The 24,302-nt window shown below is 46.6% G+C and overlaps 3 protein-coding genes across 7 annotated transcripts in view; all 3 read right to left on the bottom strand.

Annotated features, from left to right (window-relative positions):
• Positions 1-541: 541 nt before the first annotated feature.
• On the bottom strand, positions 542-4,964 carry LOC135405830 (gastrin-releasing peptide-like). Its single transcript, XM_064640405.1, has 3 exons — positions 4,797-4,964; positions 4,152-4,402; positions 542-958 (listed from the first exon to the last, which is right to left on the bottom strand). Exons 1-3 carry the CDS (start codon positions 4,939-4,941, stop codon positions 905-907), a joined length of 450 nt encoding a protein of 149 aa, XP_064496475.1. The 5' UTR covers positions 4,942-4,964; the 3' UTR covers positions 542-904.
• Positions 4,965-9,390: 4,426 nt separating this feature from the next.
• Positions 9,391-12,925, bottom strand: LOC135406487 (signal peptidase complex catalytic subunit SEC11C). Its single transcript, XM_064640833.1, has 6 exons — positions 12,787-12,925; positions 12,335-12,444; positions 11,764-11,913; positions 10,634-10,753; positions 10,009-10,066; positions 9,391-9,586 (listed from the first exon to the last, which is right to left on the bottom strand). Exons 1-6 carry the CDS (start codon positions 12,826-12,828, stop codon positions 9,533-9,535), a joined length of 534 nt encoding a protein of 177 aa, XP_064496903.1. The 5' UTR covers positions 12,829-12,925; the 3' UTR covers positions 9,391-9,532.
• A 7,155-nt stretch (positions 12,926-20,080) lies between these two features.
• LOC135405155 (zinc finger protein 532) overlaps positions 20,081-24,302 on the bottom strand; it is a 29,441-nt gene continuing 25,219 nt past the window's right edge. For all 5 annotated transcript variants that reach the window (XM_064639857.1, XM_064639862.1, XM_064639861.1 and 2 more), the window contains exons 8-10: positions 23,084-23,196; positions 22,606-22,753; positions 20,081-22,347 (exon numbers count right to left, since the gene is read on the bottom strand). In XM_064639857.1, coding sequence (XP_064495927.1) covers positions 21,853-22,347; positions 22,606-22,753; positions 23,084-23,196 — 756 coding nt within the window. In that variant the 3' untranslated portion in view covers positions 20,081-21,852. The remainder of the gene's footprint in view (positions 22,348-22,605; positions 22,754-23,083; positions 23,197-24,302) is intronic.

Below are 24,302 nucleotides of genomic sequence, written 5' to 3'. Positions count from 1 at the left end.
GGGGAGCGGCGGGAGCGCGGCGGGAAGGGCGCGAGGCTGAGGGGAGGGAGCGGGGCTGAGGGGAGGGCGCGAGGATGAGGGGCTCTGCTGCGGGGAGGGCGCGGGGCTGAGGGAGGGGAGGGCGCGAGGATGAGGGAGGGAAGGGCGCGAGGCTGAGGGGAGGGGAGGGCGCGAGGATGAGGGGCTCTGCTGCGGGGAGGGCGCGGGGCTGAGGGGCTGCCGAGGCAGAGGGGCTGCCGAGGCAGAGGGGCTGCCGAGGCAGAGGGGCTGCCGAGGCAGAGGGGCTGCCGAGGCAGAGGGGCTGCCGAGGCAGAGGGGCTCCCGGCAGAGCTCCCTGGGGGGGTAAGCACCGCACGCTGGGCTTAGCCCATCTTTGGGAAGGCGGCGGCAGCGTCCCTTCATTGAAAAGGAGCGAGACCAGGGAGCAATTCAAGAAGGAGAAGAGCTTCGGTGGACAATGAATCATTCTCTTGTGCCTTTGTTACTAGCTGTGACACTGCCCCTTCCATTGATTAACTCAAATAAAAGCTTGAACTCAGCCTTTCTATCAGTACTATTTATTGCGAATGTTGAAATGGCATGTAATTTTGAACTAAGATATGAACTGATTAGATAGGTAAGTCATGTAGTTCATTGGAAGACCCTTCCGTGACAATCATATGTGTGTGTGTATATATATATATCTCAAAGCCATTCAAGTGCGAAAATACAACCTTGAAAATGAAGTAGAGAGAGTTTAGCCATTGCTGAAACATACAAGAATATGTGTATTTAGGTATTTTACACAAAGGAATTCTTGTGTACAGAAAAGAGACCTTGTTGATTATCTGATACAATCAAGTGCTTGTGAAATATAGTCTCTTACAGCAAGTATTCAATTTCTTCGTGATTTAGAGACCTTCTTTCAGCTTGGAGTGCTCTCTTTCATATTCACAACTTGAAGCAGATAGTCCATCATCTAATAAAAAAAAAAAGAGATATATTATTTATAGACCAGTCCTGCAAAGAGTAATTCACTAAGTTAATAAACCTAATATAAGTTAATAAGCCTAATATATAACTGCTCTGGGTATTCACATAACAAGCACATTCCTAATAATCTTTCCAAAACAGACCCCATTTGTCTTGGTTAGTGTAATAACCGACTGCCAAAGTACGAGGAAAGTCATTCTCCCAAATAATTCTGTCTGCCATCTCATTTATATACTGTCTCATCAGCGTTAAAAAGCCAAGTCATGGAAACAATTTAAAGTTTATTTTCCAACTTACTTTTACAGTTAGTCCAACTTGGAGGAGAGATTTTCCTTCTGACCCGTAACTACATTAACTTAATTTATTCACAGAATTAAGAGCAGGCAAGGTATTAACTGAAAACAAGAGAACAATGCAGGTACACCATCCTAAGCCAACCTCCCAGAACTATTGGGCTCATCTCTTCCACCTTTTTGGCTATTTGTGTGTCGCAGCCATTATCCCTATGCTGGGTGAGTCCTTTAGTAAGAACTTTTTTATTCCTAAGAAATGTACAGCCCACTGTGAGTGTCAGTGGTGACTGAGGCACTGGATGATGTTGAGCTGCTAAGCGAGGCCCTGAACTGAGTTACTGTATTTACTTCTGCAAACTTTAGCTCTGGAGATTCCTGATCTCAAACTTAAAATTCGAAATTTAAATTAAATCAGCTAAATTCGAAAGCGTCCATGGGGCAAAGTTCTCACAGCACATTTCCTCCCAGCACTGCCAGCCTTTGCTGTGCGCAGCAGGTGGGAACAGAGGGTTGCACACCCGGAGACAGACTCCTCCTGGCTGGCACTTGTGCGAGTGCAGCCCCGGTGCCTGGGAAATGCAGCCGTCTCCGGGCCAGCTATTCCCTCAGCCGGCAGCAGGGTTCACAATTGCCCTTCTGCTGCTCACCTTTCCACACCTCAGTCCAACAGGCCCCTGCGCCTCAGGGCAGAGGAACCTGCTGCAAATACGGTCTCTAGTCCCTCCTAGAACTAGTTTCTCCTCCAAACTCGCACATAATGTGGCTGGGAAAGTATTTAATGCCAAGTACAAGCTTTTTGTATGCCCTGTGGCGTCATTCTCAGCTTACTGTCCGTGGTCATCCACCTCCAGGGCAGGCAGCCCATGCACCCATCCCTTCTGTGCGAGGACACCTTTGTCAGCTGTGCTACAGCAGCACCTGTCTAGCCAAAGTCAGACAGGGTTTGTACACCTGGAACCCCTCACACCCAGACAAATCCACAGAATGAAAACCCAAAGGTCATTTATGCCCTTGCATCCCTGTGCTCACGTGTGACTGAATGTCACATGTGTATCAGAATTCCACCTTTATAGACAAGGCCTCTTTATAAAAAAAAATAACTTTTAAATTAAAAATAATAATTATTGTTCAAATGGTTAGGAAACTATCACAGCCCTCAAAAAAGTAAAGCACATTCCTTCCAATCTTCATGTTCTTTTCACTTGGAAAGATTTCAGAAACACCTTAACTTTCAGGTGCTGGGTTTTTACTTCCTGAAGCCGAAGGAAAAGCAGTACATCGTTCCCTGTCTAGGCTGTGTATCATCAGGTATTTGTGTCCAACAGCAGGAAAGCTCAGCTACTACTGCTTTCATGATTATGTTTTACTTCAGGATGGAGACAAAGTAACAGTTGAATGATGGAAATTAAAGGTTCTGTGGCCAGATGAGGTTCTGCAAGTTGTCCTATGTCTTAGTCACAGGAAAAACACTACCTTTTTTACTAATAATTTCAGAGATCTGGATGTTTAAGGCAATAATCTCATTATTCCACATACATGTTCAATGCCTGACCACAAAAATATTGATATTAATTTAGGGTCATAGTACACACATATGGATATGATTCAACTTACTGGAGGCAACTTCCAGCCTTCATAAGCATGATTTATTGCCAGATACTTTTAGAAGCCAAAATATTTCCCTCTTTACATAGAATAATGGAATTTCTTAATCTAATTTGATTACAAAGCTGCACACTGTGGAGCTGAAGATGGAATGATTTCCTTTTTAGACAGTATTAATCACAGCTACTATAAGCATTGCTGTCATAAAGCCATAGCCAGAAAGAAACCTATGCACAGCGTCCAAATCAGGGTGAGAGACCTAAATCACAGCTTAATTTAATGGGTAAATTTTTACCTGCATTCAAATAAAAGCCTAAGTATTCATGGGTTTCACTGCACCAGGATTTCAGGAGGGAGACTGGGCCAAAGTTAACCCAGGAATATTAATCACATCATATTGCAGTAGAATATGAGAAGGAAAGAATCTTCACATTAATATCTTCAAGAGGGCATATTAATCTTTTTATTCTATTTCAGTGTCACCCAGAAGAATTCTGCAGCTTTATCATTATGTCTGTGCCTGAGGCATTAGAAAGAAAGGAGTCTTCTCGTAAATTCTGTGATTTACATTAGACCCCAATTACTTTCTGTAAAACTTCACTCTTATTCTTCACAATGTGCTTTATAGGATATTCCAAGAGAATAGGGGTAAATCTGTTCTACTGCCTTGTTGTCTTGTAAAACAGTGCTAATAAGAACATTAACTCGAGGGATGAGGAGGCAGGTCCCAGGCACACATTACAGCTCACCAGTAGCCACAGACTGATTTAGCAAGACCGCAAACAACCGCAGTAGTAGCCAGCCCCATCAGCTGGGGAAAGGCAAATGAGACAAGGACAAAGGTGGGAACAGAGGTGGCTTTACCCACGGACTGGCCGTTCCCCCCCAAGCCAGGGAACAACATCCCGAACAGCGACGGAGCGGGATGGCAGCACCTCTGCCCTCCTCCTGCCCTCACATCTGTTTGTCAGCTTGGCTTTGCTGGGTAACACGGGATGGTGCTGATGTGGTCACCTCAGCATGGAGAAAAGAACGGTTCAACCAAGCAGCTTGAAGGGAACCCAGACACTAAAATCTGTTTAATGCTTGCTGATTTCATGCCCAATAACAAATTAATTCATCCAAAATAAAATCTGCGAGTGGCAATCTGTAATCAAGAGCAAAGTCTTGCTGTACTGAATGTCTAGTTCTGGACAGTCCTCAAGTTAGAAGAAGCTGATGTGTTACTGTAAAACAAAAATTGAACACAGGGAGTGTCTTTGTAGGTGTTATCTTACTTACATCTTTCCAGCTGCTATTGTCATCTGTCTCCCAGGTGTTCCTGGTGTACCAGGGAAGCCCTCCTTTTAAAAAGTGAGCACTTTTATTTTCGTTCCTTTCCAGCAGCCGTAGCAAATATTTTGAGATTTCTTCCCACTGCAGATAGTCTTCCAGCTGCTTGGCATTGTCAGGTAATGCTGAAAATGGTGTTTTGTTTTCTTCTTCAAAACCATAAGGAAAATCTCCAGTGCTCTTTTTTCCCATTAAATGTCCTGTAACAACAATGACAGTAGCACAAAATTAACCAAAACGGGTAAAGATTTGATTGTTCAAATATCGGCTGGACTTTGCTACTGATTGATGGAAGGGAAGGGCAGGAGCTAGAAGATGTCAAAATTGAAGCACTACTGGGACTGCAGATTTTATCACAGTGTCGCACACAATTAATTTCTTCTGTCTCTTGTGCTGCCTTGTCAGAGAAAACGTCGCCGAGAACGGGGCAGCGACAACCAAGCACTTTGCTCGGGGCTACGGAGACGCACTTGGTAGTATTTGCTGGAATAAGAAGCGGACTGAGAAGCTGCAGGTTTTAGACTTACCCTACCTGGACACCGGACGCGGGAACTCCGCGTTCCAGCGCCTTCCCCGGAGTCGAACCGGACTTACCCACAGCCCAGTGGCTGCCGCGGGGGTAGATCTTGGTGAGCGCGGGGGTCCCGCCGGGCTGCAGGGGCGCCGCTCCGCCCTGCGCCGCCAGCAGCGCCAGCGCCAGCAGCGGGAGCGCCCCGGGCCGCCGCGGGCCGCCCCCCATCCTGCCCTGCCAACGCCGGGGCTGCCGCCGGGGCCGCTATCGGGGGTGCTATCGGTGCTGCCGCCGGGGCTGCTGCTGCCGGTGGTGCCGCCCGGCTGCGGCTCCGTCCGGGCGAGGCGCTGCCGCCGCCGCCGCCGCCGCCGCCCCTTTATACGGAGCCGGGACGGGCGCGAGCGGAGCTCCCGCGCTGACGCCTCCTCACGGGGCCGCGGCAGCCCCGGCCCCCGCCCGCTCCCGGCCCCCGCCCGCTCCCGCCCCGGCCGCTCCCGCGGGGGGTGCGAGCCCGGCCCGGCCCCGGCCCCGCTCCCCGGGCGCGGACAGCGGCGGGCGCTGCCCCGGGGGCTTCCCCTCGGCCGCGCTCGGAACACGGACACGGACCGCGAGTCGGTGCCCCCGCTCCGGCCGCCGGGGGTCGGGGCGGGCCCGGGGCACCTCGGGGCGGCGGGACGGTGCCAACGGAGCGTCAACGGGGACCCGGGGGCTGCGACCGGAGCGGGACAGCGGGCGAGGGACCGGGCCGGGGTCACCCTCCGCCCCGTGTGGGCCTCGGCTCGCCTGCACTTGGGGCAAAGTGTCTCACTGTCCAAACAGAAAATCTTGCGCCAAAAGTTTATTTTAGTTCCCAGTCTCAGGTAGATTTCCTGTCACAAGTGACAGTAAGGTGGACACAGGCGTGCAAGACTTTCTGCTTTCCTTGGACGGGGACCTGTAAACTTTCCAGCACCCTGAGGCACCTGGAACTGGCCAACCTTGTAGTAGTTAATGGATGAAAAGGTTTCCATCCTGAAGAGGCAGTGCAGAGAAAGGATGGGTGAATCATGGAAGGAGACAGTAGATCCCTGTAAGAGCCATAAAGTTGAACACTTAAATACACGCTCGGCCTCAGGCACGTCAGTGGTTCCACTGGAGTGAAGGTGGGTGAGTAGTGATGGGATGTCAAATCCTGATGTGCTGTTTGCCCCTCAGGAGAACAACAGGGACAGGACGGAGTCATGTGGAATGGGCGCAGTTTAGGTGATGATTTTGCTCTCTGGAGAACTATGCCAGGAGCTGGGACACACAGTGAACAGAGCTGCCTGTAAGGAACCTGCCAGATCCTCTGGCTAACCCCACATGGCTGGAGCTGAACTACACCCAATGGTAGCTCCCATGGATGTGAATTAACATAATTTCCGGGCAAACTCTAGTACAATCCCTTTTGAAGTCAATTGTGTATCCTCTTGTATGAGCTAATTTGTTCCCTTGTTTAGTCACAGTTTATTGCATCTTCTTTTACTGATTAATGTGATTCATTCTTTTATTTTGGTTATTAATTATGCATTCCTGCTTAATTTACAGTAGTATTCTCATGCCTCAATCACGAGTTTTGCTGTGCAGTACAGCTACAGACATGTGCTCTGTGCTGAGTGACAGCTGATCAAATAAAATATTGCTGTCCATGGGAAGTTCTAATTGTTTGGTGCAATTCAAGGCAGGAAATCCAAAAATTCAGGAGACTGTCCATTTTCAGAAACCAAACCCAAGCAAACATGAATTCTTACTCAGTTCCTTATTGCCCAGTAGTGCCAAGTCTCTTTTACTGCAAACACTATGCAAACAAATAAACCTTCCTCACATGTTGTATATGTGCCTTCATCCATTTCATGTGTTACAGGCTATGCCTTCACATTCCCTCTCATTTTGCACTGCTTTGAGCTCCTTTCATTAGTAGAGCCTGTCAAGGCTCCATGGTTTGGACCCCTCAAAGGCTGTGGTCTGCGATCATCAGGTTATCTGGGTGCTGGGCAGTCATGTCTGGACAGGCAGGACAGCAGGGATGTGCCCAAAGAACGTGCTTTCCCCTTGGACTGGGCACCTCTCCCTCAGCCCAGCTGGGGATCTAGCCCACTCTCTGATTCAGCATTTCTTTACTTACTTGTTCATAAGGATAAAAAAACATAATATGGATTTATTCTAATTATTATTTTTATTAATCTTTTCGGAAAAATAATAATTTGATAAGATAGAGAAATAGTATTCTGGACACTCTGCAACAGAAAAGGATTCAGGTACAATAAAAGGATGTTATCAGCTGAGACCAATTCACTCATTTGAGACAATCTTTCTTAAAAAAGAAGCCTGATAACACAAATTTGTGTTTGAACATCAAGAAACAGCTCTCTCCATTTTGAAATACCTTTCTGCTTTTCCTACATCCCACAGCAAAGCGAACTGTTGTGCTCCAAGGCAGGAAAACACTAATGGTGTTTAAATGCTATTACCACAACAGCACTTTAATTTGCTTCCTTTACATTTCAGACAACTTATCATTGTTCTATCAGCAAAGCAGATTCTATGGAAATGAAAAGGGCTAAAAGAAGAATGGTGTGCCTTTCACCGCCTCCTTTGTGGCGATGCTGGAGTCAGACACAGCCAGGATACATGGACAGAACAAACACTGGTCTGAGCGTATCAACCACGTAATAAGAGGGCTCAATCACTGAGGAATACTCTGTAAATGTTGAAGATGCTGAATAGACTAATCTCCAGCCCTTCCAGCCCGCACCCAGGGCAGGCGTTCTGCAAACAGCCGGAAAATCAACTCGCTGCAGCAACAGCTCCCTGAAGAACCCAAGACATTTTTCAGAAAAGAGCTCCACAACTTCACAGAGGCTGAATAATATGAAATAATAAACATTTATTTAATAAGGCCCAGTGTAAGACAGTTGATGCTGTTTGTGCTGCATTTGGGAAGCCCTAGACGGCTGAAGCTGAACCAGAGGGGTTGCTCAGTGCATATTTAATGTGTGCCAGTGCTGCATCAGCCAGCCCAGGTTGGGCTGTACAATTTCTGTGGTGGAGGGGTTCAATAACTGGAGAATTAAAATGGGAAGTGTTTATGGACATGCCTGTGGAGCAGAACAGCCTAGAGTGACCATCAGCCCCACTGCCTGACCCCCTCCAGGCTGACCAAAAGTTCCAGGGCACCGTCCAAAGGCCCCTGGAACACTGACCAGGGCATCAGCCTCCTCTGCAGGGAGCCTGTTCCAGCCTGACCACCCTCCCAGGAAGGAAATGCTCCCCAGGGTGCAGTCTGACCCTCCCCTGGCACAGGGACCTGTCCTGGATTCCCAGGCTTCATTTACCACTCTCCCAGTCAGAGCTGGCTGTGCTCACACTGGGGCAGGTGGACAGAACAAATTCCTATTTCAGCAATACCAGGGGGAAAAAAAATCTTACTATACATTCACTGTCCCAAAAATTACATTATTTTTTCTTAACTGTGATGATACACTTCCAGGAAGACTGCATTAAGGATACCTACATTATTCTGACATGCCATTTACTATACTCAATTTTATTTCTACACAATTTGACACAAAAAAAGTAATTTTTATAATACAGTTGGACATGAAAACTGCTTAGTGGGATACAAAAGAAGTAATATTACTTGAAAAAATTCAGCAGTTGTCTGCTGAGCATGAGCTGTTACAACAGAAAAGGTGCCATTATTGTATAATAGAGTATTTTTGTAGAGATAAGGGATTACAGAAGAAACAAAACTCCAGAGGAAAAGAGCATCACGCTGTTCCTTATCAAAGCTACAAAAACAAAGCCAGGGAGGAAAACAAGTTCTGCTTTGTTGAAGGTACAACACTGACAATGGAAGAGAAGAGAAAAATATAGAATTTCACAAAACGACAGTTTCAGGTAGATTTTTAAATGAAAAATCAATTTTATTTTAATTTTATTTATTTAACACTATTCAGGTGTTACATGATAGGAGAGAATAACGTGTTCTCCAAACTGGCACAGGAGTTATGGTTCACCCTTCCTGCCAATACCCCTGGAGTGTACTACTGTGCTGTGTATTCATTCAGTAATTTACAGGTGCTATTAAAGCCCCATAAAACCTTTTGGTTGGGTTTGTTTAACACCTAGGAACACAAAAGGCATAATGGTCAACAGCCTGAATTCTAGAAACTTACCCAGTCCCTAAATAACAGGCCTCTAGAAATCAGGCCATCAGGGTTTCTGTCCCTCCTCCATGAAGAAGGTTTGAAATTCAGGGGAAGAGCTCCAGGTCCCCGTTGCTCAGTTCCCAATGGGAGTGAAAGCCCCTTCCTTGGCAGTTTTTGTCACCACATCCAGCCAACCTTCCTCAGTCTGACCAAACCCCTGCCACTCACCACCTGTTCTGACCCAGATCCACGTCCTCACAGGCACTGATACATCCAGTGTGGGGGGTGGAGAAAAGAGGGCACTGGCAGATTAAAAATAATCAAGGAAAAAGCCCCAAACAACAAGGATGGAGAAAGTGGGGTCAGATGCAGGACCATTCAAAAGAAAATGACCCATGGCTGCTTTAGAACATGACAGTGTCTTCCAGCCCAGGGCCAGGCTGACTGAGAGCAGTGTCTGTTGAAGGCAGGAAATATGCCATTGCATAATTAACCAACAGCCAACAGCTTCACTCATTAGTCCTACTTTATTTAGACAAGACAAAAGCTTGCACAGCTTTGGAACTGTTTACAGAAACGAAACCATCTGAAATATATATTAGTTTTTTTCCCCTGTACATTCAGCTCTGTCCTTGGAAAGCTGCCTGGTTTCAGGACTCCCGTTTCAGCAGCACATAGGCTCCCATCACTGCCAGGAGAGCATACTGCAAGAAACAGAGAACACACACTCGTTACACTTGCTCCTCACAGAGGCTCCGAAAGCACAGACTGCTCAAAGGGTGCCCCTCCAACAGCACACCTCCCTCAGGAGCCCACAGGTACAGAGCTCTGCTCCTCCAAACTGCAGGAATGTTTTAAAGGGATCAAACTCATCACAGACAGGTGTCACAACTGCGTGCACTTAACGAACCAAACTCTTACAAATGCCGTGGTTTCAGCCCAGCACAAATCCCAAGTTCTAGTGGGTGACAGACAGGCTAAAGCACACATGGAAACACAGCTCACAGGGCATCAGGGACCAAAGCACAGACACAAATTCATTAACCAGGATGCTCACAGGCAACATTCTTATTGTCTTTACTTGTTATTTTACCAATGCAAGCATTCCAAATGTCTGTATACATACCTTAAATTTGGGATAGTCATTCATGATTATGGTTACCATTCCAACATAGGGCAAAAACCTAGAATTGACAAAACATTGACAGAATGTAAAGTGAGCCCTCAAATATTACATGGAAATGTTTCAGTGTTACTCAGCCTGCAATATTTCAGTGTAAGCCCATCATTTACACCTGGCACTAATGCATACCTGAACAGGGAATTAAATTCATTAGTTTTCCTTAGGTAAAACTTCAATCAAGTTATCTCTGAAAAATCTGGAGAAATTTTATCTCAAGTGAGGAAGGGGACAAAGCCCAAAGCTCAAACCTTGCATAAAATTCCTGTGGAATGCTGAAACAATTTCCCAGGAATTTCCAGAGATTACAAAGATAAGTTGGTTAATTTTGTATTTATAGAAGAACTATTTGTTAGATGTCACTTTTTCCCCCCTAAATACTAATTTCCACTCCCACATCAGGGAGAGGACTACAGGAAGGAACTTTTCCAGTGTGGGGGTATTTTTTAATTACAATTTTTTAAAAGAAATTAAAAAAATACCACATCAGATCTAGTTTGCATTACATTGGAACTGATTCAATAAGTAAATTTTTTCTATTTGATTATAAAGTACATTTTGCATTACTTACCCTCTTGCTCTTCCAACAACATCTTTCTTCTCTAACCAGTTCTGACCTTCTTTGTACAAGCCTCTATCATCAACTTCGTTATTATCACCTTTAGTCAGAAATTTGATGTTCCCATTTCCTCTAGAAGGCAATGAGGTGACAAACTAAATACCACTTAATTTAAAAACCTCAATTAACATCTACAAAGCACAATGGGGATGAAAAGTACTACAAGATTAGATAACAGTGTTTGCTTTCAGTCCTGCTTATCGAGCAAACACCATTAAACCATTAACATTACAGATTTTATTGACTATATCTATCAAGAGGTATTAACAAGAAATGGTTTTAAAACACTCCCAGATTGTCATTTGATGTAAGCAGTTACACAATGGATATGAAAGGGATGTGTTCCACCCAGGCACATAACCTGGTTTTGCTGAAGTACTAATATCAAGAAACAAGGAGTTTTCATGATGATAAATTAGGTAATAAATAGATAAAATAGGCAGTTCTTGGATATACAGATTTGTTTCAAAAATAACTGAAGAACAGATGTTACTCAAGAAATAAACACCTTCAGTTCACTTCCTGAGGAGCAAATATGTCAGTGCTTGCCATCTCCAGCTTAGCTTTTCACTGGGCAGAACCAGAAGCAAAATTGCCTCTGTTGTGCTTCAGAAGGAACAGTTTATCATTGCAGGCATATGCAATAAAGGCAAACCCCAGAACTCACTCTGCTGCTTTCCAGCCTGAATTGTTGCTGGCAGTGTGACTAACAGACACAAGGAGAATAAGAATCTATTCTTTTATTCCAGTCAAATCTGGAAAACTTCAGTTAGCTAAGATTATATGCTCATCAGGCTGCACCTCCAGTTCTGACTCTGAATCCTCACCTTCCTTCAGAGATTTGCTCTTAGAAGCAGCTGTTTCTCACAACCAAAACCCCACTCCTATAACTGCCAGTGCAGAAGTGGGCTCTGCTGCATACACATTCCTGCTGCCAACAACAACTCCTATGGCTTGTGCCACAGGGTTCCCCTGAATTTCCTCTCAGTTTCTCATAAACTACTGTCAAACTTATACTGCAACTGAAAATCCCAGGGAGAGAAAGTATCTTTAGAAACAAGGAAAAGGACAAGTTGCATTACTTTTCGTGTACTTTGATTACTCTGTGAACTATTGGAATGTCTCTGCCTTCAACTTTAAAAACAACTATTTCACCAGCTCTGATTGGGTCATCGTGGAAATTCGTTAGGAACAGCAGGTCTCCCCTGTGAAAAGCTGGTTCCATGCTGCCACTACAAACAACAAGAAAGAAAGAGTTTATTGGTATTATGGCAAACGAAAGAAGAACCATGAAATCAAAGAATATTTATTTCTTACAGATAAACTCACAGTTTAAACTGAAATCTGTAGCTTCACCAATTCAGTAACACAGTCATGTAACACAACCCAAATCCCATTGAACAATCTGTAGTAGTTTATCCATCCAGGGAAGGAACCCGGACATTTCAAAGGTCTCACACAGTTACTGCTCCTACAAACCTCAGCTGAAACTGGGCCATGGTTACAGCAGGGGCCAAAACACAGTTAGAAGACAGTAAGTCTTCTTTAAGTAGGTGGAATTCAAAATTCCAAATGTATCCAAGGGGAAAGGGGAAGAGGCAAAGGGCAGAACGATACCTGGAGTTGAGCCAGAAAGCCTGTGCAGTGACTCACCTGAGCACCACGACAATGGGGCTCTCACTGCCCGTGACGACGATGAGCCCTTTCCAGATCATAAGGGCAGAAGACACTATCATAGCAAAATTTAGGACCTGGTAATACAGCTGTGCGAAACAAGAAAAGGATTTTTTAGTTACCGTATCGAAATTAGAAGAACAACATAGAAACTCAGCGCACAGAGTCCAGGCACGTGGGCTTCACAGTAAAATCCTATTCCAATGCGAGTCTCATGGCACAGATTGCCATGTCAGAATTCATCATACTGCAGCAGAAACCCTGAATCCACCGTGTGCCTCAATCCTGGCTCATTCTACCCGGGAACTGCCCGTCCCCATTTCTCCCCGGCGTAAAATACGGAGCCAGAAATGCCAGACCGGCGTTCCCGCCTGCAAACCCCCGCTCGCGGCTGAGGTGCGCGCCCCGGGGCTGCGCGGCCCCGCCGGTACCTGCCGCTTGTTCATGCGCCGCAGGTCCCCGAACAGATCCATGTCGGACCCCGGCGGCTCCCTGACGGCTCCCTGACGGCTCCCCGGCGGCTCCCCGGCGGCTCCCCGGCGGACAGACCCGCGCCCCAGCCGCGGCGCCGCGCCGGGTCCCGCGCTGCTCCCCGGGATCTGTAGTCTTCTTCCCCTCCCACCTCGCTGACGCTCAGCGGGTCTCCTACCGCGTGAACTACAACTCCCAGCATGCATCGCGGCGGGGGGCCCTGAGGGCGAGCCCTCTCGCCTGCTGCCCTTGGAGATGCCTGAGCAGCTGGCTGTCCCAAGGGGCTCCCGGTGGGCGCTCAGACCCCCCCCCCGAATGGCGGGACGAGCCGCGCGCCCCCGCGGAGCGCCGGAACGGCGGCGCCGCCTCCCGGGGACAGCGCTTTGGGTCAGGCGTCTGCCGCGGGCACCCCTGGGGCCGCCGCGGCGTGTGCGTAGCTCATTGGCGGGACGGGGGCTGCCCCGGGCGGGCGGCAGGGGGCGCTGTGAGGGGAGAGCGAGGTGTGAGGGGAGAGCCGCGCGAGGGCAGAGCGGGGTGTGAGGGCAGAGCAGTGTGAGGGCAGAGCAGTGTGAGGGCAGAGCGGGGTGTGAGGGCAGAGCAGTGTGAGGGCAGAGCAGTGTGAGGGCAGAGCAGTGTGAGGGGAGAGCAGTGTGAGGGCAGAGCGGGGTGTGAGGGGAGCGCAGTGTGAGGGGAGCGCAGTGTGAGGGCAGAGCAGTGTGAGAGGAGCGTGGGGTGTGAGGGGAGCGCAGTGTGAGGGGAGCGCAGTGTGAGGGCAGAGCGGAGTGTGAGGGCAGAGCGGGGTGTGAGGGCAGAGCAGTGTGAGGGGAGCGCAGTGTGAGGGCAGAGCAGTGTGAGGGCAGAGCAGTGTGAGGGGAGCGCAGTGTGAGGGCAGAGCAGTGTGAAGGCAGAGCAGTGTGAAGGCAGAGCAGTGTGAGGGCAGAGCAGTGTGAGGGCAGAGCAGTGTGAGGGCAGAGCAGTGTGAGGGGAGCGCAATGTGAGGGCAGAGCAGTGTGAGGGCAGAGCAGTGTGAGGGGAGCGGCCCCAGCGGACTGTGAGGGGACAGCGAGCTGTGAGGGTGGAGCGGCCCCGCCGTGGTTCCTTGCCAAGCCCTCCAGCCCGCAGTGGGAGCGGGGCAGTGCCCGCAGTGGGCCGTGCCTCGGAAGCCCGCAGGCTGGCACACCGCAGTCTCCTCCTCACCAGCTGCGAGCAGAGCCACCTCGTCTCAGCAGCCAGCGGTACCCTCAGTGTTTTTTCAAGGGCCACTACAGAGATGAGCACAGAGGCCCAGAAAGGCCCCAGCTGTGAGTGGCAGCCTCTCAGTGCCCTCTGCCAGCCTGGCTGCCCTCAGGATGGGCCGGGGCTGCTCCGAGTGGGGCTGGCAGGGTGTCAGGCCCCTCGGGCAGTGCAGAGAGACTTCACACCCATTTCCAGTTCGGCATCTGAATGATTGCATGAGCAGCAACTACCACATGGGTACAGGTCCTTGCCCAGAGCCTGATTTCCTGTGAATTAAATGAACCAAACCCAATGAGGTTTTCACCAAGTTCAGAATTAGCCCCTGAAGACTGGGGATGACAATGGGAGAGCAAAGAACACAAGGAAATGCTGCTAAGATCAGTGGAAGGAAACAGTTTGTGGAGGACTGGAAAGGTGTTTCTGTAATTTGCCAGAAATTGAGCGAGACTTTCTGTTGGCAAACAGTTGGACAAGAGGGACTAGGACTGACTAAGAGAGGCAGAAGTGGCATTGGATCACAGAGGAAGGTGTAATGCTCTCAGGAAAGGACAGAAATGGCACATGGATATTGGAAAGAAAGCTCCAAGGACACTAGCTAGTGTCGTGCTTCTTCAGCGATGTGTCGAGGCCTTTTGCAAAGTGTACAGAAGTGTCCATGGAAGAGAGAAAAGGAATGAGAAAGGTAACAGTTCAGTGAAGCTTTAGGGAAGGTCTAAATACCTGTGGGTTACCCTGATGAATAAACTGTTGTTTGTATTGGTGATGTTGTTAGATGCACACTGTGATGATGATTTAGGATCCATGCCCACTTTGGAGCCTGTAAACCTTGCCAGTGCTTGGAAAATCCTGCTTTTCCATGGCTGGCTGCTCCCATAAACACATTTCCCATGTGTGTGATACCTATACAACTGGGAAGTAATGATCACAAACCTGCTAATTAAAGCATATGACACATAAGCTCCCCACTGTCTAATTACATTTCTCTCCCAGAAAGCAAAAAAAGAGGCCAAATTCTCATTCACTGCAGAAATAGCTGTACCTGGAATACACCTATTGAACATACCAGTAATTTACACTAGGACTCAGACCAGTAACTCATAGTCAATCAGCAACAATCTGACAAAGACACCTTTGTTAAATTTACTTGCTATTGGAAGGAAATCTTCATGTTATTTCTTGTGGCTACAGCTGCACATTTCACCTACATTAATACAAAAAAACCCAAAACAAACCAGCTTTTGTTCCAAAACACACTATGTCACCCCCAAATTGCTACTGAAATAGATTTAACACTTACTCTGCATTTATGATGTGTTTACATTTCACAGTAAATATTTGGCACTTGTCTATTACCCGCTTCTCCCAAGCAAGTGTGTCAGTTGTGTGCAAGGTTATTTTGCAGTGGCTGCCGTATTTGCAATAGCTCAGGTTGGCTGACATTATCCTCTAATAAACTTTTTCAGACTTTTCCTGGTCCAACACGTGAGCTGAGCGCCGTGCTGTGTGACCTGGCTGTGACACCCTCAGGTACTGCTCTGGCTGGGGCTGGGACACACAAATGGCTGTGAGAGGCAAACGATCTCGGAGTGTTATTTGTGGCTAGTGCTCTAATTTACAAAACGGGCAGGAAATGACTCTTGCCTCCTGTGAAGTAGGAATGTATCAATTTGGGAGCTAAAATTGATTTCCCTGCTTTTCCTCGGCAGGGAAAGGGTAGGACTGAGAGAAAGTAAATGACAAAGACTGGGCGGTGTTAGAACAGTTCCTTCAGTCACTCCTGATGGAGAGAATTAAAAGTGGAAGTTCAGGTGATAGAATCTAATTCTGTGACAGGTAGAGGGAAGAGGCAGAGCTGACATTTGGAGAATTTAGAGAGGCAAGAAGGCAGCTTTCTGCTGAGACCTGGTAGGATTGAAGCTGCTTATTTTGTTGTTCACAGAGGTGGGACATTCTTTTGTCCAAGGCACGAACCCACACTTAATTCTGAGACCACAGTATCTCTGCCTCTCAGTTGGATTGTGATTTGTGTTTGATAGCTCCAAAAACACTTGGACTCCCCCATTTTTCATGGGGAGGCAAGGGAAACACGTTAGGAAGCTGCTTTTCTTCCTTTTCCACAGGTGCTAGGAATCTCCTACACTTCTGTTGGTGGCTTTGTTATTTTACCAGCTGCATGATTTAGATTATTAAAGGTTACATGTATTTTGAAATCTTCCCATACTCTGGATGTTTGACTTCAATATTTGTACAGTAGATCTTTTGGAGCTCTGCAGCTAGAAAATTATGCTAGTGTTTTAGTACACAGAAAAAATGTAGCTCTTGGCATTCTGGCAGATTTGCCAGACCTTTGCAAACAGCCTGTGCATAGAATATTGAATTACAGCTCTTTGATTTCTAAGAGATTGGTCATGGGCACATAACTGGCACCTTGCCCCTGGGCTGCAAAGTGTGGGTTAATAGGGAGAGCCATAGCAGTCCTTTTGCAGCCCCTCAGCAAAGCACAGCAGCAGCACAGTAACTGCCTTCCCTGGTGAGCACTCTTTGTGTCCAAATCCATTGGGAGCTCTTCTGCTTCCCCTTCCTGTTGCTCACCAGGCTGTCAGAGCAGCCCGTGGTGCACACAGGGCTCTCCAAAAGCAATGGGATGCCACTTGCACCAATAGCACACTATTCTGGATTTCATTGCATTTTTGTAATGGTACAAAGAATATTTTCTTCCTGCACACCCCTGGATTTGCACCCCCCTTGGAGGCCACTGCTCTGGAGCATGTGTGGCTTGTCTTGTGTCACTTCTGTCGTGAGTCTTGTCCTCTGCCCTGGGAGCTGGCAAGGACCTGCTCACGGGCACGCTGGCAACCCTGGGGCGCTTTGCATGCTCGTGTTCTTAAGTGTATGAGTCAACAGTTTTAGTCTGCTCTGCAACCCAGTGTCTGGAGAGATAATTGCATTTCAGCTGAGTTGGATCTGTTTCAGGGAATGGTTTATTTGTGAAAATAATGTATTTTTCTGGAGGAAAAGGGGAAGGAGAGGGAGGGATCCAGCTATCCGAACGTTCAGTTGAATTTAGCAAATAACGTTCTCTTTTCCTTCCCCTCCCCCCATGGAACAGAAAAAAAAAATCAGAAACAACCTGACAAAATGTTTAGGCTTTCCCAAGTGAAAAAAACCCAAACTTTAATTTTTAAAACTGCCCAAGAATAAATGAGAGAAAGGCAAAAAGGTTTTAAAAAAATTCTAAAAAAAAGGAAATATTTAACCCTTACTCAAGAACAATCTCTTAGTAGACTAAAAATGCTTGTAATGTGTTAGGTTTTGCTTTGTGGTGGGGAAGGGGAATAATGATATTCACTGACTGTTTGCTATTTGCTTAACCTGCGCTGCAGAGCTGAGGCTAAAACAGTGCCTAGGAAAACACCAGAGCAATGATTTATGTGATGGCACTGGAAGGCCTCTGTCACAGACCATGTAAGACAGTCTGGTCACTGAGTCCAGTGGAGTCCAGTGTGGCCTGGGTCTCCTGTTTGATGCTCGTGCCCTGACTTTCCCGAGCCTTTGGAAAGGCCTTGGCGTGTCGTGAATGGGGCACATGGTGTGTGGGAACCAGCTCAGGGAGGTGAAGCAGGGCTGGAGCAGCTCCACCAGGGGACATTTCTCTGCACAGAAAGGGCTGGGCTCATTTTGCCAGGAGCAACAGTATGTAAATGTAATGACCAAGGGATATTTTGAGACCGTAGCTCCTCCACCCCGATTGCATTCAGGGCCTGCTCTCCATTTTAACTGAGACAGTGACAGTCACTTAAGCCAGGAAATATTGTTGTGCTTGACCTGCAATATTAATCTGGCCCTGGAGCTCTGGCAGTGTCAGCCAAGTGTGGCCTGACTCGGCAGGAGCAATACTCATAATGCACTGCATCCATATTCCACCATCACATTAGAGGCATTGAATGCAAAACAGCAGCATTCGAGAACGGGAAATAAATGGACTGCATAAAGTCTTTTGGCAAATCATATTAGGGGACATATCTGGGAAGGATACAATGCTCAGCTTATTTTACTAATGGTCACATTACTGCGCCAAATACATTTCTGCCTTCAGCGTAGAAACCTGGGGGTCAGAGAAGAAAGCTGCAGTGCCTCCAGTTCATTTCCCAGGTGAATCTGGGTCATTCCCAGTGCAGTGTCTCTGTGATGCCCTCAAATGGGCCCTTTGGTCCCCAGGAAGGCAAGCTGTCCTTTTTCCCCAGCTGTGAAAGAAATAACACTAAAACCAGTTTTTGTACAGTCACTGTTGAGGAGCAAATACATTTTTTTTTCAAAGGGAAAAAGTGCTCAGGGAGGGGACAAGTGGCTCCTTCTTTTGCACTCCGTGTCTGCTTCAGGCTGTAGAACCCAGTTTGTACTCAAAGCCCAGGGCTGTGGGTCGGGAATGCTCGTGCCTTCTGTGTTTGCCATGGTCTGTACTTATTTCTCCTGTCACTCCAATCCCCACCCTAGCTGCCCTTCAGGGAGCCTAGACAGATAACCTTTTAGTAATAATCTGAAATTCAAATACAAAGAATTGACTACTGAACTGCCCTAATATTTGAGAAAGGTTTTAAACTAAAATAGGTTATTCTGTGTCCCATTATTGGCCTGGCAGCTGCGTGTGTGTGATAGGTGTACTGAGAAAGGTTATATTAACAGAATGAGAAGGTCAGAGTTATATAAAAATCCTTTTAAAGGTAAATAGGCTTGCTGTACTGATTTCCCCACAGATACCCAGAGGTTAAGAACTGGGAACATTTGGGCTTTTGGCAGGTCAAGTTGTGCATCTGTAAGTGCCCTGCAGAAATAAAAAAACCAGACAAGTCTAAAAATACAGTGGCTGTGGTAAGATTTACCTCTGTCTGTACCTGTGTGCAAGCAGGCCTAGGCAAGGCTAAACACCTCCCAGAGTGTGAAAAATCAGTGTTATTGAAGCTGTGTTGGCAGGTGGATCTGAGCCTTGGTGCAGTCCTGGCTGGGCAGTTCTCTCTGCAGCTGGATACTTGGGCAGAGGTTTCGGTGTGCTTCCTGCCTCCCTGAGGAGGAGAAGGGATGGGCTGGGAAGGTACACAAGAGGACATGTACATATATATGTACACATGGATACCTGTCAGGTGCTGCCTCCATGGAGATCAAACCCCTGCCCTTGTACAGGGTAAACAGAGTGAAGCCCCCACACGTGAACCCCAGACCTGACAGTAACACTTTGTTCTGCCCAAATGCTCCCTGAAGCCTTTGTTTGCATTCCAGTCTGGTGCTGCACTTGAGGTGCAACATTAAGCACCTCTGTTTCCAACAAGAGTGGCTGCAAAATGGCAGAGGCTGACTGATCCCTTTCCTACCCCACAGAGAGGTATTATGAGGTTGGATCCGTTACTGTTAAATCCTCAGAGGAAAGATGTAGAAAAGAGGACTATTAATGTCATCATTGCAATTGACTGTCAGTGGCACAATGTTAATTAAAAGCAAACAATTCAAATGTCAGATCTCAGGCAAAAATAAGTTTAAATATTTTCTTTATGGTTTACAAGAGGAGATAATTCCCCTCGGTATGCCTGCTGAGATTTGTGCCTTCCCACTGTGTCTCTTGTTGCTTTCTGTTCAGTTCCCCTCCTGGTCTTCGGGACATTCCCCTCTGTTAGGCAGCGTGTGACACAGAAATGTGTGTGGAGTTACAGGGCAGCTCCAGACCCTCTCCCTTAAGCCTTCCAAGAGATTACTGGCGGGAGAGTTCAATCAGTCTCGTGGGTGGAGCCGCACGGAGCCCCTGCCCAGCAGCGGGGCGGCACTCCCGGGGTGTGCAGGGAGCTCCGGGGCAGTGGCAGTGCAGGACCCCGGGTCCTGCTTGGAACCACAAACCCCTTCACATTGTCAGGTTACTGCCAGGAAATCGTTGTGGTTTGCATCTTGGTGGCACCAGCAATGGCATAAACTACTGGTTCACAGCATCCCCTGCGGGGACAAGGCAGTGAAGAGGGAAAATAAACAAAGGTATTAGTAATGGCTGTGAAAATTTAACTTTTATTATCTGTTCACTGTATACAAAACACCATTCTGCATAGTGATAACTCATTTGTTGTACAGTTGACAGTGCACATCAACAAACAAGTGTTCAGAGGTATCCAGTGAATGGAAGGGCAGTGGTGGCAGTGTCCATCACACACTGAGATCCTGTGCCCGCTGAGAGCTGTAGGATGGAGAGGTACCTCATAACCACTCAGTATGCCAGCAACAGAACTGGCCTAACAAGCATTTACTGATGAGCCAAATTAAGAGTGAGGATGGAGAGAGCAGAACTAATGTATCCCATACACAATTTCCAGAGTGACTGAGAAGTTTTACAGAGCTGGCTGAGAGGATCCGTATTTTTTTAAACACTTCAAACTTTAAAACTGTTAAAATTTCGTGATAAATAAGAGAATCTCACAAATCTTTAGGGGCAAAATGCTCCACATTTATTTACATATGAAATGTGTTTAATACAGTTGTAACGGACGTAGTGTATAGTAACATCTGACAGCAGCAAGACTTTTAAGGAACCCAACAATTACTACTGTTCATCATGCACCTATCTATATATACACAGTTCGTTTAAAAAAAAGTACAAAATCTCTTCTCGTAGGGATACATACAAGGTATAAAATGCAAAACCAAACCAAAAATATACTCTCACAGAGAACTCTATCTGAAAGGGCCAGGATGGTACCTTCTTGTACTTGTGCAAGCGAAACCGGGGGCGCTGGGCAGGTCTGAGCGGCTCCCCAGCGCCGAGGGCTGTGCTGGAGCTCCAGCCCCCAGCACGGGGCTGGGCCTGGGCTCCTTCCCAGTTGTGGCTGTGTGTGACACTGAGCACCAGAACGTTTGGCATGAGCACACAGAGCTGGCAAACACCAGCCCCTGCAGCGAGGGTTAACTATTGTCCTTCAATAACCAAAAAGGAAAATACGTAATGCTGTGTACTCGCTTCTATATAATGTTTAATAAATTACATGACAAGAAACATCATCATTATAAACCTATTCCTCTAATTACATCTTATTTGTTAAATCCAGAGCAGCCCAGCCCTTTTGTAACAATTTGAGCTTTGATCAGAAGCACCTGATGACCTAAACAAAATCACTTTATCATACATAGAGTTGTGCAATTATACTGTTCAAAAGTACTTTACCACTCTAGGGGGTCTGCACCTGTTCTGGTGTTGCCACCTAAAAAAAAACAGCACTGCATTTTACACATGCAGTGGTACTTCTTTTTCTTTTTAATATATACTTTGTAAGAGAAAGTTTAAAAGCTTCCACAGACATTTAGAAGCACAAGTTCTTAGAATTTAAAATCTTAGCTTGCTTCTCTTCCCTTCTCCCCTCCAAGCACTGCCTTCTGATGCACTTCCATTAGCTAAACTTTCTTTCAGAAGCATTCAAAAAAGAAACAGCTTAAGAGAACCTAAGGAACTGCCCCAGCATTCAGAACTCTGTTTTAAAGAAACTTACTACAAAAGAACAGAAACAAAACAGAAAAAAACAAATTTTCCACTAGATACTGATACAAACACATAACAAAGAGTATAAAAATTATTAGTTTAAATATATACAAACTCTTTTCAACTCAAATACTGCTTCAATGGTTCTGAGGATATAGACAATGAGGTGAAGGGGACACTTTTATGCAGAATATATTGCAACACTATTATACCTTGAACTTTCTGTAGCAAAAATGTCCTTAGTATTCCAATGTGGAGAGAGATTTCTGCATCCCAAATAATCTGCTCACTTTTCAGCTGAACTCATTCTTTTGGACTTAATGAAGGCCATGCCATGTGTTCTCATGTGAGTGTTTAAGGCCGCTTCAGTTTCAAAAGTCTTTGCACACACTTTGCATCGCCTGTCTGATGCTGCACTGTTGGATGATTCATCCTCATGATTGGGTTTGTTTTCTTGCTGATTATCCTCCCCAGACCCATTCTGTTTTGATACTGGCTGAGGCTCCTTCAGCTTATGTACAATGAAGAGGTGCCTGGAGAGGGACACGTGAGATGTGTAGCAGAGTCCACATTCCCTGCACTGGTATGAAGAGCCATCAGATTTATGTTGAGGAATATGTTCGTGAAACTGGAGAAGATTTTCTGTTGTAAAGCCACAAACTGCACACTTGTGAACTTTAAAAACATTTATCTTCAGCTTTTTTAATGGCTGAGTGATTGCACCTCGTGGAGGCCTGAACTCCAGTACAGGTTCTTCCAATTTACGCTTTGGACTGGGAACCTAAAAGGGGACAGAAATGGGGGATCATGTAAGTATAAATAAGCAGTTCTTTTCATTACTGTTTGGGACTTGCAAACGTCAGAAACTTTCCCTTGGCAGATTCCAGTACAACTCTGATAAACACAATGCTTTTGGGGCTCTACTTCACTGAGGATGAGACCTTTAAGGCATCAAAATAAGCATATCTATTTAAAGATCCCGAATATATACCCACAAAAAATCACTCTCTGTGAAGGAATGAATCTTGTAAGTGATTACCTTTGTGTCTTCTTTTACCTCCCTTTCTTCCATATTGGTAGCTTCAGTCATTTCTTTCACGTCAGGGTCTTTAATACCGTGCATCAGCTGAATGTGTTTTTCCAACATCAGCCTCTTGGTGAAAGTACGTCTCGAATCCGGGCAGTGCCTGCAGACACACAAACACACACACACTCAGTGTTAGGCTTAGCAAGTGCCTGTTGTAGATTAAAAGAGTGGTTGTGTATTTAAGAGACAGTGGTGACCCCAGCTGCCAGCCCAGCAAACTCTCAGCTCAGCCGAGTTTCAGATCTGCTCGCAGACGTTGTGCCTTGTGCTCTCACGGCCCTGCTGCGTCTGCAGGCAGGACAGGGGACTGCTTTGGCCTGTCTGCATCGAAATTCCTGCCCCTCCCAATCGATGGGATACTGGCTTTAAACAGGCGAGAAAAGAGTGTCAGCCAGCAGTGGGTTTTTACACAGATAAAAGCAGAACTTACGAGCACGTGTAAACCTTCCTAATGCCTTTGTGTTTGATACGATTGTGACGACATAAACTGTGGGAAGAGCTGAAAGATTTGTCACATTGTCGACACGGATGTTTCTTCATTTGCTTTAAAAAAAGAAGAGAAAAACATCAGTTAAAAAAGCTCAGTAAAAGTAGTGCATGTGTTGAACCTTGTGATAATAGGAAAGAAACATCACTTACCCTTTTTTTGTACACACCCCTCCTTCAGCAACACCAGTCAGAGCTGGGCCTCTTTCAAAGCCATGTGGCCAGACTGAGCTACACATACACCTGCCACCAGTTGTAAACTGGTGTCACGGACTGTGGGTGAAGCGAATTTCTTCCACCAAAGAAGCAAGGAGGATCAGTGGATTATTTCTGGATCAGTAAAGGCAGTAAGGTGAGAGATTTGCTTTCCCTTCCCACAACCAAATTATGTCTGCAGCTGCTGACTAGGAGCTCCTCAGCCACGTACAGGGAAGCACGAAGAGCACAGAAAGAAGACCAAAACTGAACCTCACAGACACTGAGACACTAACAGGGCTCAGAAAAGTCATGATGAAATGAGAAGTATTGTCCAATGCCAACTCGAGGACCATCTGTTTGGGGAATTTTGTGGGGTTTATATTGCAGTTTGTCAAGCAGAAGGAAAAAGAAAAGGAGGAAGCGAGAAGGATGGAGCAGGAACACATCGAAGATGTGTCAGCACTGCATAGGAGCATCAAGCCCTTGGTCAGAAAAGCAGGAGAAGGACAGTGCTCAGCAGGGCCTGGTCCCTCTCAGAGCACCAGGGGCACTACCTGGGATAGCAGCTGTGACACCACATTCACTCTAAATGTCTTGGGGAGACTCCAGACAGAGACCAAATAGGATTTGGGATGCACTGGTTTCTGCAATGGCAGCCAATCCCAAAAACTCCTCAGGAAGAAGTGTAGCACATGAATATCTATCTGCCTCCTGTGTTATTCAAGGAACTGCTTGAAGAGGGATAAAAACCAGCATCTGAATGTAAGCAATAAAAGAGGCCTTTAGGCCAGTAGTTGAGTGCAACAATTATCTAATATTGCATAGTAAGGGCTGTTCTTGAGATAACATAAACATCAGAGATGGATGATTCTCCTCCACTTAGACAAAATAAGCCTGGTATTCCTCCCAGTTGTGCTCTGTTGCTGCAGTGCAGCACAGTCCATTGGTTTAATTCCCTGATTCCC

Source organism: Pseudopipra pipra, chromosome W (genome assembly GCF_036250125.1).
Source record: "Pseudopipra pipra isolate bDixPip1 chromosome W, bDixPip1.hap1, whole genome shotgun sequence".
NCBI classification, from domain to species: domain Eukaryota; kingdom Metazoa; phylum Chordata; class Aves; order Passeriformes; family Pipridae; genus Pseudopipra; species Pseudopipra pipra.
The sequence above is the reverse complement of the archived record's forward strand: the minus strand, read 5'-3'. Positions and strand labels throughout refer to the sequence as shown.

Excerpts from the sequence above, each read along its gene's own strand:
- LOC135405830 (XM_064640405.1), bottom strand. The coding sequence starts at position 4,941 with ATGGGGGGCGGCCCGCGGCGGCCCGGGGCGCTCCCGCTGCTGGCGCTG. Across the intron at positions 4,403-4,796 it reads CGGCAGCCACTGGGCTGTGG|GACATTTAATGGGAAAAAAG; the intron begins GTAAGTCCGGTT and ends TTGTTGTTACAG. Across the intron at positions 959-4,151 it reads ACAATAGCAGCTGGAAAGAT|ATGATGGACTATCTGCTTCA; the intron begins GTAAGTAAGATA and ends TTTTTTTATTAG.
- LOC135406487 (XM_064640833.1), bottom strand. The coding sequence starts at position 12,828 with ATGGATCTGTTCGGGGACCTGCGGCGCATGAACAAGCGGCAG. Across the intron at positions 12,445-12,786 it reads GGCGCATGAACAAGCGGCAG|CTGTATTACCAGGTCCTAAA; the intron begins GTACCGGCGGGG and ends TGTTTCGCACAG. Across the intron at positions 9,587-10,008 it reads ATGACTATCCCAAATTTAAG|TATGCTCTCCTGGCAGTGAT; the intron begins GTATGTATACAG and ends TGTTTCTTGCAG.